Source organism: Castor canadensis, chromosome 8 (assembly GCF_047511655.1).
Source record: "Castor canadensis chromosome 8, mCasCan1.hap1v2, whole genome shotgun sequence".
In the NCBI taxonomy this organism is placed as follows: Eukaryota; Metazoa; Chordata; class Mammalia; order Rodentia; family Castoridae; genus Castor; species Castor canadensis.
The window spans coordinates 154,826,082-154,840,187 of NC_133393.1; the positions used below are offsets into that span (position 1 = coordinate 154,826,082).

A 14,106-nucleotide genomic window follows, 5' to 3' on the forward strand; every position below is an offset into this window, starting at 1 on the left:
TGTGTGTGTGTGTGTGTGTGTGTGCGTAAGTGTGACTGTGTCTAGCTATGTGTGTATGTGTGTTTATGTAAACATGTATTGTGTATGCATGCGTACATGTGAAAGTATGTGCACATAAATGCACATGTGTGTGTGCGTGTTACGTGTGTGTACATGTGAATGTGTGTGCGTGTGTACAGGTGTGTATACTTATGGAGTATGCATGCGTGTCTCTGTGTATGCACCTAACATATATATGTGTACACTAGCATATAAATACATGTGCATGTGTGTATAGATGTGTACATGTAGGTGTGTATACACTTCTGTGTACATATGTGCATGTGTGAATATGTGTGTGTGCATGGGTGTCGGTGTGTAAGTATATGTAAATGTGCGTGCATGAATGTGTGTGTGCATACTGCCCTCTTTCTGCATGTCTTTCCATCTGTCTGTCTGCCCTTCTGTCCCCTCTGTCCCTCTGTCTCCCAGCCCCACCCAGCTCCGCCCGGCCCGGCTGAGTCAGTGTCTCCACGCTAAGCTCTTGGGTGCTGTTGTCATAAACAGAGCACGGGGAAAGTCCTACCAGGTCCAAACACGCCAGCACACCTGCGCCCCAGGCCTTTGTTCCGACCCAGGGTGGCCCGCACACGCTGCACAGCCCCCCGCTGAATTGTGCTCTAGCTGGGCTGGGGGCACTAGGCCCAGAGTGGGAAGGGCCTGGCTAGGCCACACAGCAAGGAGATAGGGACTGGAGCCCAGGGATTTGCATCTTGCATGCTGACCTCACAGAGTCCCCACCTAAGAGGCTCTCCTACCCCCCACAGCAGCCTCTCCTTGCCCGTGCTGGAGAGGGCTGATGACAAAATCCACCACTGTCTGTGCATAGTCATTCGAGAGCCACATGCCTCCTCGGGCCTGGTCCCCGAGGTCTCCTAATTCCTGGACCCTGTCAGGCAGAGGTCAGGTGTGTGAGCTCTGGGACTAGACAGCCACCTTTTTAGTTCTTACAGTCATATGGCCTGGGCAAGCCAGGAAGCCCCCTCTAGAACCTCAGTCTCCCCCTCAGCCTTGTGTGAATAACAGAACCTGAAGCCAGTAACATCTGTCACAGAGTTTGGCCAGGGTGGGGGCTTAGAAGACAGCGACAGTTATGAACAAAATCAATCCAAAATTGGTAGTAGGAGTTGAACCAGGGAATGTCTAAGGCAGGGCTGGGCCTTGCTCTTCTAAGGGGAGGGGACTGCTGTGCCCACCATGTGGTCTGCATCCTGCCTCAGTGGGTCAGAGTGCCATACCCTGGACTCTTTGCCTCTGTTGTGGGCTGCTCTGTGCTGGATGGCCTCCCTCTCTTTTCCCCATCTTGGAAGAGGGCCCAAGTCCTGGCAGAGTCCCATCTACCACCCCTCCTGGTATGGGTAGGTACACTGAGGCCCCTGTGACATGAGGCTATGGGCAGCTGGCCCAGGTGCTGTCCCCCTCCAAGACCCTCTCCCCCATCCTGTGTGATGGGGCCCTGCAGGGGAGCATGAAAATTCCCACCCCCCACAAGTTCCAGTGGCCATTAAGGGCTGAAAGGATTTGGGTCAAGTAGCAAGCCACTACCCAGCCCAAACCACCCAACTGGTCAAGGCTGCTAAGCCTCAGTGACACCCCCAGAGAAGTCCACTGTCCCTTCAGGAACTGTCCCCCAGGGGTAGGAGGTGGGGCTCTGCAAGCATCCTGGGGCATCATCACATCCTAAGCCGGAGTAGACTTGGGTGTCTTTGCCTCCAGGAAAGTCTTGGTGACTCTGACATGGTGATCCCAGCTGTTCCTAGAGTTCCCAGCGTGTGAACCCTGCACCTCAGAAATATCTGTTCTGCTGTCCCGGGCTGGGCCCCAGGTGATGGTGGGGACCAGGTGATGGTGGGGACCTATGACTGGGTCAATAGGATGAAAGTGTGCAGTACTCAGGCCTGGCACCTGTGACCCTCAAGGCTGGGTCCCCACAAGCACTGCCTCCCTGTGGCCCTGCAGTCCAAGCTTACCCAGGACACCCTGGGCACAACCCTGGCCTAGCATGCAGCAGGTGCTCAATGCATGCAGGCAAACCACAACGGGGCTGGCGAAGGAAGCCACTATTTCACCCTTACGCTGTCCCCAGGAAGCAACCGGTAGGTAGCCTCTGTCCTCAGACTGTCTCACCCCACACTATAGGACAGACCATCAGATCCAGATTCAAAAGTCCCCCCTGTCTCCTCTGAGAGCAGGGCCACCCAGCAGAAGTCTCGAGCAATCCTCAGTGGCATGAAATTTCTTAGTAGTCATATTAGGGAAAGTGAACTAAAAGATGCACTTAGCGTGGGTAGCATTTATTTAGCCAATGAATCAAAACGTTATTCCTCTGACAGCCCACTTTTGGAGTATGAGCTCCCGAGTCTGCTTTTCTTATGTTATGACTCAAGCCCACGTGCACACATCTGGCGTCAATGCTCCCTGCCAGCCGACTACCCCAGCCACCAGAGATGTCAGGCAGCCCTTGTCCTTCCTGGGACAATGCTGTCCCTCCCTGGGGCCTGTAAGCCAAGCAGGTCAGTAGGGCACACACCTGGCAGCCTTCCTCTCTCCCCTGAGGGCCCCTGCCTCTCAGATGTGTCAGTTTGCCCCTCGGACTGCCCAACACCTGAGGCCGCTGTACATGGCTCAGGCTTCCAATGGGCACTGTGACACTCTCCCATGCACAGCTCACCCACAAAGCAAACAGGAGCAGCGACAGGTGCCCCGCAGCTCCAGGCCGCTCATGTGAGTCGGGATTAGGGTGGCCCTATGCCTGGTCATGTCTGAGACCGGCACATGATGGGCGGGACTCCTCATTCCCTGGCAGCAGGTGTGGAGTTGGGGCCCATGGCACAGCCACAGCTGGGGCCAGCTAGTGGGTCCTGGGAGCTCCGGGCTGGGAGGGGCTGGGACAGTGACTAGAGGCAGCAGGGTGCAGAGGGACGACCTGCTCAGAACCTTCTGCACCTTCCAGGCCTTCCACACGATCCACAGCACTCCAGCCCTGCCCCCATCCTGGTCGCAAGTTGCTTCCTCTTGCCCCTGCTGCCCTCAAAGCTCCTGCAGTTCCAGGGCAAAACTCAGCTTCCTGGTCCCTTCTTGGCCATGCTGTCCCTGCATCTGGTCCCCCCCAGGTGGCTTGGGTCCCTCCCTCCAGGAAGTCCCTGCTGAGGGTTCTGATTTGATTATGCTGCCTGTTAGGAACGCTCTACCTTGCCCAAGGCCCCCAAATTTCTTATAGACTCCTCTAGAATATAAGTGTCCCCCACCCTCATACCTCCCTTCCATCCTCTTCCCATCCAGAGCAGAACAAGTCTACCCGAGGGACACTTTTATCCCTAAGCTCATTCCCCGTCAACAGGAGAGACAGTCAGGTTGGGCCCTGGGCCACCAGCTTCCCTGACTCCATCATGAAATAGCCGTGGGCTGGGCTCAGGTGTCTAGACGGGGAGACTGCCAGGTGTTTAGGGAGACCATGCTGGCAGAGGGACGCCTAGCGTGGGCCTTGAACCCTTGAGGGAACAGAGTGAGTGACACCTGCGGGGTTCCAGGGTGAGGTCAGGGCAGGGTATCATGAGAAATTTCTGTCTATGAGACAGTGCTGAGTGCCCCATTACTGGAGGCATACAAGTTATACAAGAGTGGGTAGAACTTTACACAAGGGTTGGTTAGCCCTTTTAAGGGGTCTGCTTTCAAGCACTCAAGATTTAGGCCTGGCCCAAGGTCACAAGCAAGAAGTGAAGTAGGCTGATCACCGTCCAGACTATTCCCGCCAATCATTAATTGGCCCTGTGTGAGTGGCTGTCCCACGAGTGCTCCGGCTGCCTGCCAGCTTGTGACCTGGCTCTTATGCGTGCCCAGGCACCAGCATACCTCTGATGTGCTCACTGTGTGGCCACTGCTGCCCAAGACTCTGCAACTCCCCCAGCTGTGTCTGGAGGGGAAGGTGCACTCCCAGATCACGGTGAAGTCCTGGTGCAGCCCTGTGTAGCCTGTGTAGCCTGTGACCAGCCACCCTGCCTGAGGGCTGGGCCTAAAGCAGCGAGGACCCACAGGAGGCTGCAGGGAAGGCAGTGACATCCAAGCTGGGTTTCAGAAAGCCTGTCCAGGTGCTGGTGGCTCATGCCTGTAATCCTAGCTACTCAGAAGGTAAAGATCAGGAGGATCATGGTTTGAAGCCAGCAAATAGTTTGTGAGACCCTATCTTGAAAATATCCAACACAAAAAAACAGGACTGGCAGGGTGACTCAAGCGAGCCCCAGAGTTCAAACCCCAGTACTGCCAAAACAAAACAAAACAGAAAGCCCATCCACCCATGGGCAGGGGGCAAGGAAGGCCAGGATGTAGCACTGAGCTGGCCCAGGCCTGGGGATGTCAGAAGGACAAAGCACAGGGATGTGAAGAAGAACCAGGGAAGGGGGGGGCGGGGTGGTGAGGAAGGCTGCTGGGTGCGGTGGGAAATCAGTTGTGCGTAAGTAGAGGGAAGGGACCTGGCCTCTGAATAGCCACATGGCTGGGGTTCTGGTTTCCAGAAAGGATGGAGGAGAGCAAGGGTGAGGTATAAGAACGGGGCTATTCAGACTTCAGGCTAAGAAGATAGCTATCGTGGGGCAAAAGGGAGCTATTGCAGTTTGTGGAGGAAGTAAATAACATGGCATGGCTTCTGTTTTAACCCAGTAACTGGGGCTGGGGCAGGGGAAGGCAGCAACAGTTGCCAGGGAGGACCAGATTAGCAGGCTAGAGGTAGCATGGGGCATAGTAGGAGGGTGGGCAATGGGAATGCCAGGTTTCTCTGCAGTGGAGGGCCAGGTAGGCACAGGGAAGAAGGGTGCGGGAGTTCCATGGATCAGTGGGACTTGGAACAGTAGGTGACAATGAGCCCCAGCCATTAGGGCAGAGTGGAGAAAGGGGCTGGGTGCACCTGAAGGTACAACATGCCTCGGCCAGGCCAGGGCAAGAAGGAGCAGCCAGAGAGACTGGAGGAAGCCCAGACTGGTGAGCCAGATCCAGAAGCCAAGAAAGGGTGGGGGTGACATTTAGCAACATGGAGGTCACTGGTGGCCTGGACAAGGAGTGATGGGTATAACAGAGAAGGGGAGAGTAGGGGACTGCACGCGTGAGCAGCTCAGATACGAAGTTTACCTCTGAAAATACTCATGAAAGTGGGTGGGGACAGATCCCCTTAGAGTAGAGCCTGACACAGAAATAGGTCTCAGGAGCACGGAGACAGCAGGACAAGGAAAGGAGCAGAGCATCAACCTGGCCCCAAAGGGAGCTCAGATTGAGCTGGGGTAACCTTTTGCATCAGCACCAGTCCCTTCTCTGGGCATGGCTGGACCCCTTCTGGTTCCTGTTGGGCCCCAGGCAACTTCCTGAGGACCAGCTGTGGTACATGGTGAAGGTGACCTAGGTGGGCGTCTACAGTGCTCACTGTGGAGTGGGTATCTACGGGCCAGTGTTGCTCCTGAGGGGACAGTCACTAGGCTTATGGGGGCTACCCTGTATCTCGGGCCCCCCGCTCTCTGTAGAGGCTCAGGCTGACTTTCAAGCTGCTTGTCTCTGCACAGCAAGGTTCTTGGGTCCCCTCAGGGCAAGCCGAGTAGCCACAGGCAACCTTGCAGTCTGGCATCTCAGGGCTGAGGTGCAGGTGGGCAGGTGGGCAGCTGGCCCAAAGTAGGCAGCCAGGCTGATGCCCTCCCCACCCTCTCAGCTGGCACCTGGAGGGAAGAAGCTGCACTTGGGTGGCAGAGCCCCAGGGAGGGGGTGGTGCCACCCTCCTGGCTGTGCCAGGTGCCACCCACGGCTGCTCACCACAAAGGGGCCCCCAAGGGCTTTCCCCTGTGCCACCCCCAGCCCCTCACCAGCGTTCCCAACCCTGCAGAGCCAGCACTGGCCTGGGTCCTGACAGCTGCAGCCCTGCTTGGTGGGTCCAGGCTCCTGGGCCTCTGGGATGGGAAGGTTGTGCCGTGCCTACAGGCTGGGGAACCTGCAAGCCTGGTGCTGGGCTCCCTGTCTGATCCTTGCCACAGCCTGGAGGGCAACTGAAATCACGATGCCCACTGGTGCATCCAACAGCAGTGTACCGAGCACCCACTGTATGCACAGGGGACCTGGACAAGGACCTGCTGGCTCGAACTCACACCACAAATGAGAAAACAGTTCCATAGCAGCCCGGAGCGGCATGCTCATGGTCACAGCACTGGATCCAAAACCAGGTCATGAAATGGGTACCCTACCCCCAGGGTTGTGAGAACAGGAGTTGCCACATGGCCCCCAAGACAGCAGGGACTTTACCCCCTGACATGTTTCAGTGACTGCTTGCTGTCCTAGAGGCGAGGCCCACCTCTTCCCCAGTCCAACTCCACTTTACACAGCCACCCACTGTCCCTCCAGCCGTCAAGTTCTTCCTGCCACAGCAGATCCACAGGCTCCCAGTTTCCTCTGTCTGGAATACCTACCTTTCAGGGAACAGGACAGTGTCTTAAGCCTTCCCTGAGGCCAGCCACAGTTCCCATCAAGCCCCAACAGTCACACCCAGGAGAGAGCACATTATCCCTGCTTTCCAGATAAGAATGGAGGCACAGACAGGAGCAACAGCCTAGGTCTGCAAAGCTATTAAGTGCCCCAGCGCACACCCTGCCCACTAGGCTGCATTCCCCCCCACACTCTGTCCACACTGGACAATGCCCCCTGACCTGACGGCCCAGATCCAGGACTCCAGTCTACACACACAGACTGGCTCCCATCAATGCTTACCCTGTCCCAGACTCCACGTTGCCCAACCCACGAGCCTTAGGGACAGGATGCTGTGGCAAAGGACTTGGTCAGTGGAGGCATGGCCAGGACATTGAGGTGGGCAGCCTGGCCTGGCCTTCAATTGGTGGGTGAGTGACCAGGCTGCTAGCCCTTTGACCCGATGGCCAGCCCGTGAGCCCGGAGGTGCCCTTACCTACTCGGAGCTCTTGCCCGAAGACCGTCTTCTCGCCAAGGGCGGAGCAGTTCCAGCGGCCGAAGCGGAACTGGTACTGGCACTCGTTGATGCCCATCTGCGCGCCCTCCCCTATCACAATGATGGCATCGGGCCGGCTCTGGCAGATGGCACGCTGCCGTGGGGCCAGGCCAGGAATCTTGTTGCAGATGATGTTGGCTCCCAGAGCCACCACGGACGACAGTGCTCTGTGAGGCAGGAGAGGACACAGGCGGTGAGACCCTGCAGGTGGCCCCTGCCCCACTTCTCCATCTCCTCTCCTGCTAAGTTTTACCCACCAGGGAACAACGCCCCTGCCTCGAGGGTCATTCCACGCCTGGGCCTTCCCGGCCTCAGAGCTCCACACAGCCCACAGAATGCAGGAGCCACACTCTCCAGACCTTTGACAGGCACTCAGAAACTTCAGGTCACAGATCGTACCACCTGGGATCCTACAGTGCAACAAGGGCCACAGCTGTCCCAGCGAGGCACACTCAGCTCCCAGACACTGGCCCTTCCCACCACCTGGTCCACCCCTGCTCCCTCTCCAACCTATGACTCCCTGGCCAGGCAAGCTGGGAGCTGAGCTCAGCAGGCACAGACTCCGCTCCGGCACATGTGTGACCGGGGGAGGGCACTCAGAGCCTCAGTTTCCACATGCACAACATGGGCATACAGAGCACCTGCCTGACCCGCCCCCTGCCCCGCCCCCAACCCCTCCAGCACCGCACAAGCACCAGGAGCGCTCGCGCAGTCCTGGGTGACTGGGTGCGCTCAGGAGGAACGGGAATGGATGTGAACTGAACACCTACTGGGTGCCACGCTTGGCAGGTGCTGCATATTCAAGGCCAGCCTCGTCCTCCTGGGCCCTGAGGCTGCCTGTGTAATTAATCTCCTGGCAGCTCTCAGGCTGGAAGCTCACTCTCCACTTAGGTATTGTCTGCCTGATTGTTTGTTTGTTTTTGTAATGAGGCAAAATTCACATAACATCAAATTAACCATTTTAAAGTATACAGCTCCTCGGTCTTTAGTGCATGCACAGTGTTGTGCAAACTCCACTTCTATCAAGTTCCAAGTTGCTTTCATCACCCCAAAAGGAAACTCCGTACCCATTAGCAGGCACTCCCAGTCCCTCCTCCCCCAGCCCTAACAGCCACTAATCTGATCTCCGTTCCCACGGAGTTGCTGTTCTGGGCATTCCATGGAATCTTACAATACACGTGGCCTTTTGCGCCAGGATCCTTTCAATTAGCAAAACATTTGCGAAGTTCATTCACTTTGTAGTCTGCATCAGTGCTACATTCCTTTTTAAGGCTAAATAATATTCCATTGCACAGCAGGTTTGTTGATCCACCACGATGGACACCTGGCTTGGATCTACCTCTTGCCTACTGTGAGCAATGCTGCAGTGAACACACACGTGCACACTGTTGTCGGAGTCCTTATGTTCAGCCTTTTGGACTCGCACTTAGGGTGGAATTGCTGGGCCCTATGGTCATTCTTAACTTTTCCACAGCTGTTGCACACAGAAAAAGAACATAGAATTAGAGGGAGGGGAAGGCTGGTTTCAAAACAGGGTCTGGCAACAGAACAACAGACCCAGCCTACTTAGAGAGAAGCAAAGTGGGGGGTAGGAGAGACCATCCTGGATCCCCAAAGCTGGTGATCAGCCTCTGGGCCCCTACTGTGGGGAGGAACCTCCTCCTACCCACTGCCTGCTGGCCCTCTTTGTCAGACTTGAGTCAGTGCTTTTCCAGGGTGCTGAGCTCCCCAGGCAGCTGGACAGTCCCCGTGTGGCCCGAGCCCTCAGCACGTGCTGTAGCCAGCAGTGACACTCAATCCCCAGGGCCCGCCTGCCTGCCCCACCCGTTAATCTGGCAAAGACCCCCCTGGGTCTCCCACGGGCACAATGGGCAGACACACCCCAGGCTGGCTTTGCAGAAGGACATCTGGGTGGGTGGGGCTGGGAGCGGGCTGGAATCTGGGGAATTCAGCCCGAAGTAATTGTAGATCAGCCAGGCTGGGGAAATGAGTTGGATGGGAACCTGTCAGGCACCTGCCACCAATGTAGGTCAGAGCTACTTTGGGTACCAGACCTACAAGACACTCCCTAGGCTTGGGACATGAAGACCCCACTGCCTGCTGGGGGAGAGAGCTCAGACACAGGCCAGACTATGAGGACCCTAAAGGGATATTGCCATGGTCCCAGTCCTGCCCTCCTGCCTTCACGCAGCTTTCCACCAACAACCCTACCAGCATCCAGATGTGACCAAGTCACTCTCCAGTTCATTGCCTGTCCATAGCTCCATTGCCTCTGCCTAGAATTAGATAGCTCTGGGGATCTGAACTCTGACAACAGGTCTCCTGACCCCCTTAGTTTCCACCTCCCACCTTTGGGTCCCTCGCCTGGGATGTGCCTCTCCCAGCAAAAGCCCCACTGTGTTCCCACCTTTGCATCCTTGCACTGAGGAAGCCAGCAGCAGGCACCTGGACCTGTGAGAGTCCAGAACTCCTCCCTCAGACCCCTGGCTACTCTTGCCTCACCTAGCTGCCCTGCCAGACAGCAGGTGGATCCGAGGCCGGCCTGCACGGGGTCCTCTGAGCCTCTGTGGAATGGGTGGATGAGTAAGTGAGTAAGCCAATACCCAAGAATCACGTCTGAAACAGCTTCTAGACTCAAAACCCCAGTTTTTAAAAGGACTCAGAGATGTTTTCCCAAAGAAGATGCACAAATGGCAAACAGCACAGGCAGGTGCACCGTCATAGAAGTGCATCTGGGAACCACAGCAAGCAACCATGTCACACCCACTAGGATGGGGATGATTCAAATACGAAAAAGCTGGAAAATAACGACTGTTGATAGGACGGGAGGAACCGAGTCTTCCCACACTGCTGTGGGATGTGAGACGGGGCAGCCACAGTGGACAACATTTGGGCAGAATTAAAAGTCACATATTACCTGGTAATTCCACTTCCTGGTATAGCTCCAAAAGAATTGAAGACAGGTGTCTAAACAAAACCCTCTACACAACTGCTTACAGCAGTACTATTCACAATAGCCAATGGATGGAAATAACCCAATTGCCCATCTACGGATGACTGGATAAAAACAAAACATGGTATATCCATAGAATGGAATATTATTTGGCCATAAAAAGGAGTGAAGCATTCATTCATGTCACAATGTGGAGGAAGTTCAAAAACATGGTGCTAAGAGAAAGAAGCCAGACATAAAAGACCACATGTTGTCTGAGTCCATTTATAGGAAACATCTTAATGGGAAAATCCACAGACAGAGAGCGGATCTGTGGTTGCCAGGAGCTGGGGGAGGAGAGAGTAGGCACTGAGTACTTCATGTAGAATTCAACAACATGGTGAAAATACTAAATGGCACTGAGTTACACACTTTAAAGTGGTGAATTTTCTTTTGTGTGCATTTGAACTACAATTTTAAAAATTATTACAATACACAGAACTTCTACACCACCAGATGCAGGGTGCGACCCAGTGGAAGGGGAAGCAAACTGACCCCGACTGTGGGGTGCTTTGGTGACAATGTGCACCTCTCCCTCTACAGGCTGGATACTGGAGCTCAGAGAGGCCAAGGAGCTGCCTGAGGCTACCAGCCATGCTCAGAGCCCAGACTCTGCTTCCAGAACCCAGGTGGAGGCTGAACTGTGGATCCAGGAAACACACAGAACAGGTATCCTGGAAGAAGGACTGGAGTGGGGACTAGGCCTGCTTCTTTTGTTTGTTTGGGTTTTTTTTTTTTTTGAGACAGGGTCTTGTTATGTAACCCAAGCTGGCCTTGAATTCACCAGGCAGATCAGGCAGGCCTCAAACTCTCAATCCTCCTGTCTCTGCCTCCTGAGTGCTGTGATCACACCCGGCTGAAAATCCTTCAGGTTGTTCCTTCCTTCCATCACTCATTCATTCTGGGTTCAGGTTGTTCAGTGTTCCAGGTCTGGCTGAGGTCAGGGCTCTCCCCACACTGTGCCCCATCCATTCTGACCATGCTGCTCTCAGAGCAGGCTAGGCACCACCACACTTAAGCCTGGCCTATGCCATCCCTTCAACTTTCAGGGTTTTCATTAGAAAGCCGAATATAGTAAGCGGCACCTCGGGAGGCAGGCAGTGGGTAACACAGCTACATGCTGGGATGGTTGGCCGGGGGTGAGGCATGCCCCAGCACCCTCGGCAAGCCACCCTGCAGGCAGCCCAGCTTTCACCCACAGTAGGAAAACCCTCTTCCCGGCCCTTGGCTGCCTGCCCAAGCACCCGGGGCTTGGGGGCCAGGGAGGCTGAGTGGCCTGTGAACACGGAGCCTGGCGAGGGTGTTTGCAATTGTTGCTGACTTTTTCCATGGAAAGTTCTGCTCTGGGCTTATCCCTTTGCACCACTCTGGGGCCTCAGGACACAGGCAAGATGCCAGGAGGAGTGGGCTACACTGAGAGTCTGAAACTTTCCTTACCCTTGGCCAGAGATAGGCCCCTAAAAAAGAGTTCAGAGGAGAAGGGATTTGGCCCTGCCAACAGGGGCTATGGACAAGACCTCTGGTTTCAGACTAGAGGCCAGCAAAGGGCTGGTGGGGACATGGTCTCTGCAATGTCCTGGCACTGGGTTTGGACTGGGCACTGTGCCAAGAGGGGGCCACTCCTGGGTAACAGGAAGAACCCTCTACCTGCTAGAGCATCCCTAAGGAAACAGGCTTCCTCAAGGATGAGGGACTTGGAGCAGGGATAAGAGACACATGAGGACACTCCAGCCCCTTCTGGCACCGCCCGGCAACAGATGGAGGCAGAAATGCAAGAGTGTGAGGTTTTACTGCAGGACTGGCCAGGTGCCAGGCCACCCACCCACAGTCCTCTGGGGCAGCAGTTAAGACAGAGTTCTGATGCTGGTGTGTTCCGTAGGACGCCTGAACTCTCCTCTTTCTGGCTGTGAGGTCTCGGTTCCATTTCTTTCTTTTTTTGGTGGTACTGGGGTTTGAACTCAGGGCCTCACGTTTGCCAGGCAGGTGTGCTATCATTTGAGCCACTACACCAGTCCTGTTTTGTGTTGAGTATTTTTGAGATAGGCTTTCATAAACCATTTGCCCAGGGTGGCTTTGAACCACCTGATCTCTGCCTCCTGAGTAGGTAGGATAAGAGGCGTAAGCCACCAGCACCAGGCTTGCTTTAGTTATTTTTCAGGTAGGGTTTCATGGGGTTTTTTTTGCCTGGTGCTGGCCTCAAACCATGATCCTCTTACCTATACTTCCCTCATAGCTGGGAGGACAGGCACATGGCACGTGTCCTACTTCTTGGTTGAGATGGGGGTCTCACTAACTTTTGCCTTGGCTGGCCTCGTTCTGGGCATCAGCAGGCACCTCACTGCAGTTCTGAAGGCAACCCAAGCCTGCAGCAGCCCCACACCCACCACCGGCTTCATTTCCAGACCATCCTCCCTTCCTCTGACCCACTGATCTCACATCAGCGTCAGCACCCAGGAGAAGCAGAGCCTATGACCACCAACACTCACACACAGCTATACCATCCAGGTGACGTGTGGCCAGCTCACTGCGCTCTGCCTCATTGGGGCCTTCCCCCTCCAAAACCCTCAGGGAACATTAGTGGCCACTCTCATCTCACAGGCTGGGTAGGGGTCAGTGTTTCCTTTGTGCCCAGACAAGAGTTGTCCTGTCCTCTCCCAGTGTCTGGGAGGACACTCCTGCTTCTTTTAGGAGGTATCCCCTCTAACGTCTGCCTTGGCAGGTAGGAGTCTAACCTAAGCCCTTCATGCTGCTGTGCCTTTCAGTACCTAGAGGCAGACTGGGCTGGACTGGGCTCAGGGTCCCCTCAATAGTCCTATGTCTAAGCTTTAGGGGTCAAGTAAATAATAATGATATTACTATCATTATTTCCCCAGAATTGGAACTGGGGATCTATGAAGGTTTTGCTACCTGTGCTGGAGCTCAGGCAGGCAGGGAAAACAGGATCTGCAACCCACATCTCCTGCCTTCCCAGCAAAGGCTTTGTCACCAGTCCTTCCCTGTGATACACTCATCTCTGACCTTCAGAGATGTTGGAAGTGGGCGGGACATGGTCACTGTCCACCTGCTGAGCCAGAGGCTGGCTTTGGGGTAGGCTGTGTTGGGGGCAGGCCTCACCTGCAGGGCTTTAAAGGAAAGAAGCCCCCCCACCCTATGCACCAAGCTGGGAGGGGGTCTTTAAGGCCCAGGCTGAATCATGGACCCTCCCAAACAGGTCCTGGCCCATCAGATGACAAAAAGCCTTTCTTACTCCCCACTGCAGGTGGTGTTGGGGAAAGGACCCTCAGTGGTCACCATCCAGTGAGTGAGTGAATGAAGGACCAATGGCAGATAGAAGAATGCAGGTGGGAGGCTCAGGTGCGTGGGATGGAAGTGGCCCTTTCTGGGAAAGGCACCAGCAGGGTGAGGCAGGGATCACCCTCAGTGGGGTAGACAGCGGACTGTGGGGGTGGTCGTAGTGCCCCCCTTTCCCTCAGCGTGGGTTACAGACCAGCTCTGCTCTGATTTCCCCCCATGGTGGGGTCAGCTATGTGTGTCAGGTCAGTACTCCTTGGAGGAAGGGGGCAAGAAAAGGGGATGATGGGGTAAAGCCACCCCAAAGGACCTCTCAACAGGGCATTGATCTCTGACGAGTGGCAGGACAAACTATGTCTTTCCACTTAAATACCCATAAAGTCAGAAGCCAGTGGCTCAATTCTGTAATCCTAGCTACTTGGGAATATGGAGATTGGGTTCGCACTCAGAAGAAGCCTCCAGCCATCTTGAAAGCCACGGATATAGGCTCATGTCCCAAGGGGGCCACAGCCACAAAGCCAGACATTCCACCCCTAGCATCCTGCTTCTATAAATCCCCAAACAACTGATCCCACAAACCACAGCTCCAGGACAGAGATGTCCCAACAGAGGGCAAATGGCTCTACAATGGCAGTGGCTTCTAGCTGACCGACACTTACTCTCCCCTCTCTGCACTGAGCCCCTCCCTAACATGAGCACCAGTGGCCCACCCCACCCAAGTTTCTGGGTTGGTGCTTCCCCTGAGCTGAGGGGACCGAAGAAGGCTGTCGATGTTCTGAGGCAAGGACCAGGGCAG

At 55.3% G+C, this 14,106-nt stretch overlaps 1 protein-coding gene across 2 annotated transcripts in view; it reads right to left on the bottom strand.

Moving 5' to 3' along the window:
• Wnt7b (Wnt family member 7B) overlaps positions 1-14,106 on the bottom strand; it is a 47,085-nt gene that overhangs the window by 17,575 nt on the left and 15,404 nt on the right. For both annotated transcript variants that reach the window (XM_020184609.2, XM_020184608.2), the window contains exon 2: positions 6,968-7,194. In XM_020184609.2, coding sequence (XP_020040198.1) covers positions 6,968-7,194 — 227 coding nt within the window. The remainder of the gene's footprint in view (positions 1-6,967; positions 7,195-14,106) is intronic.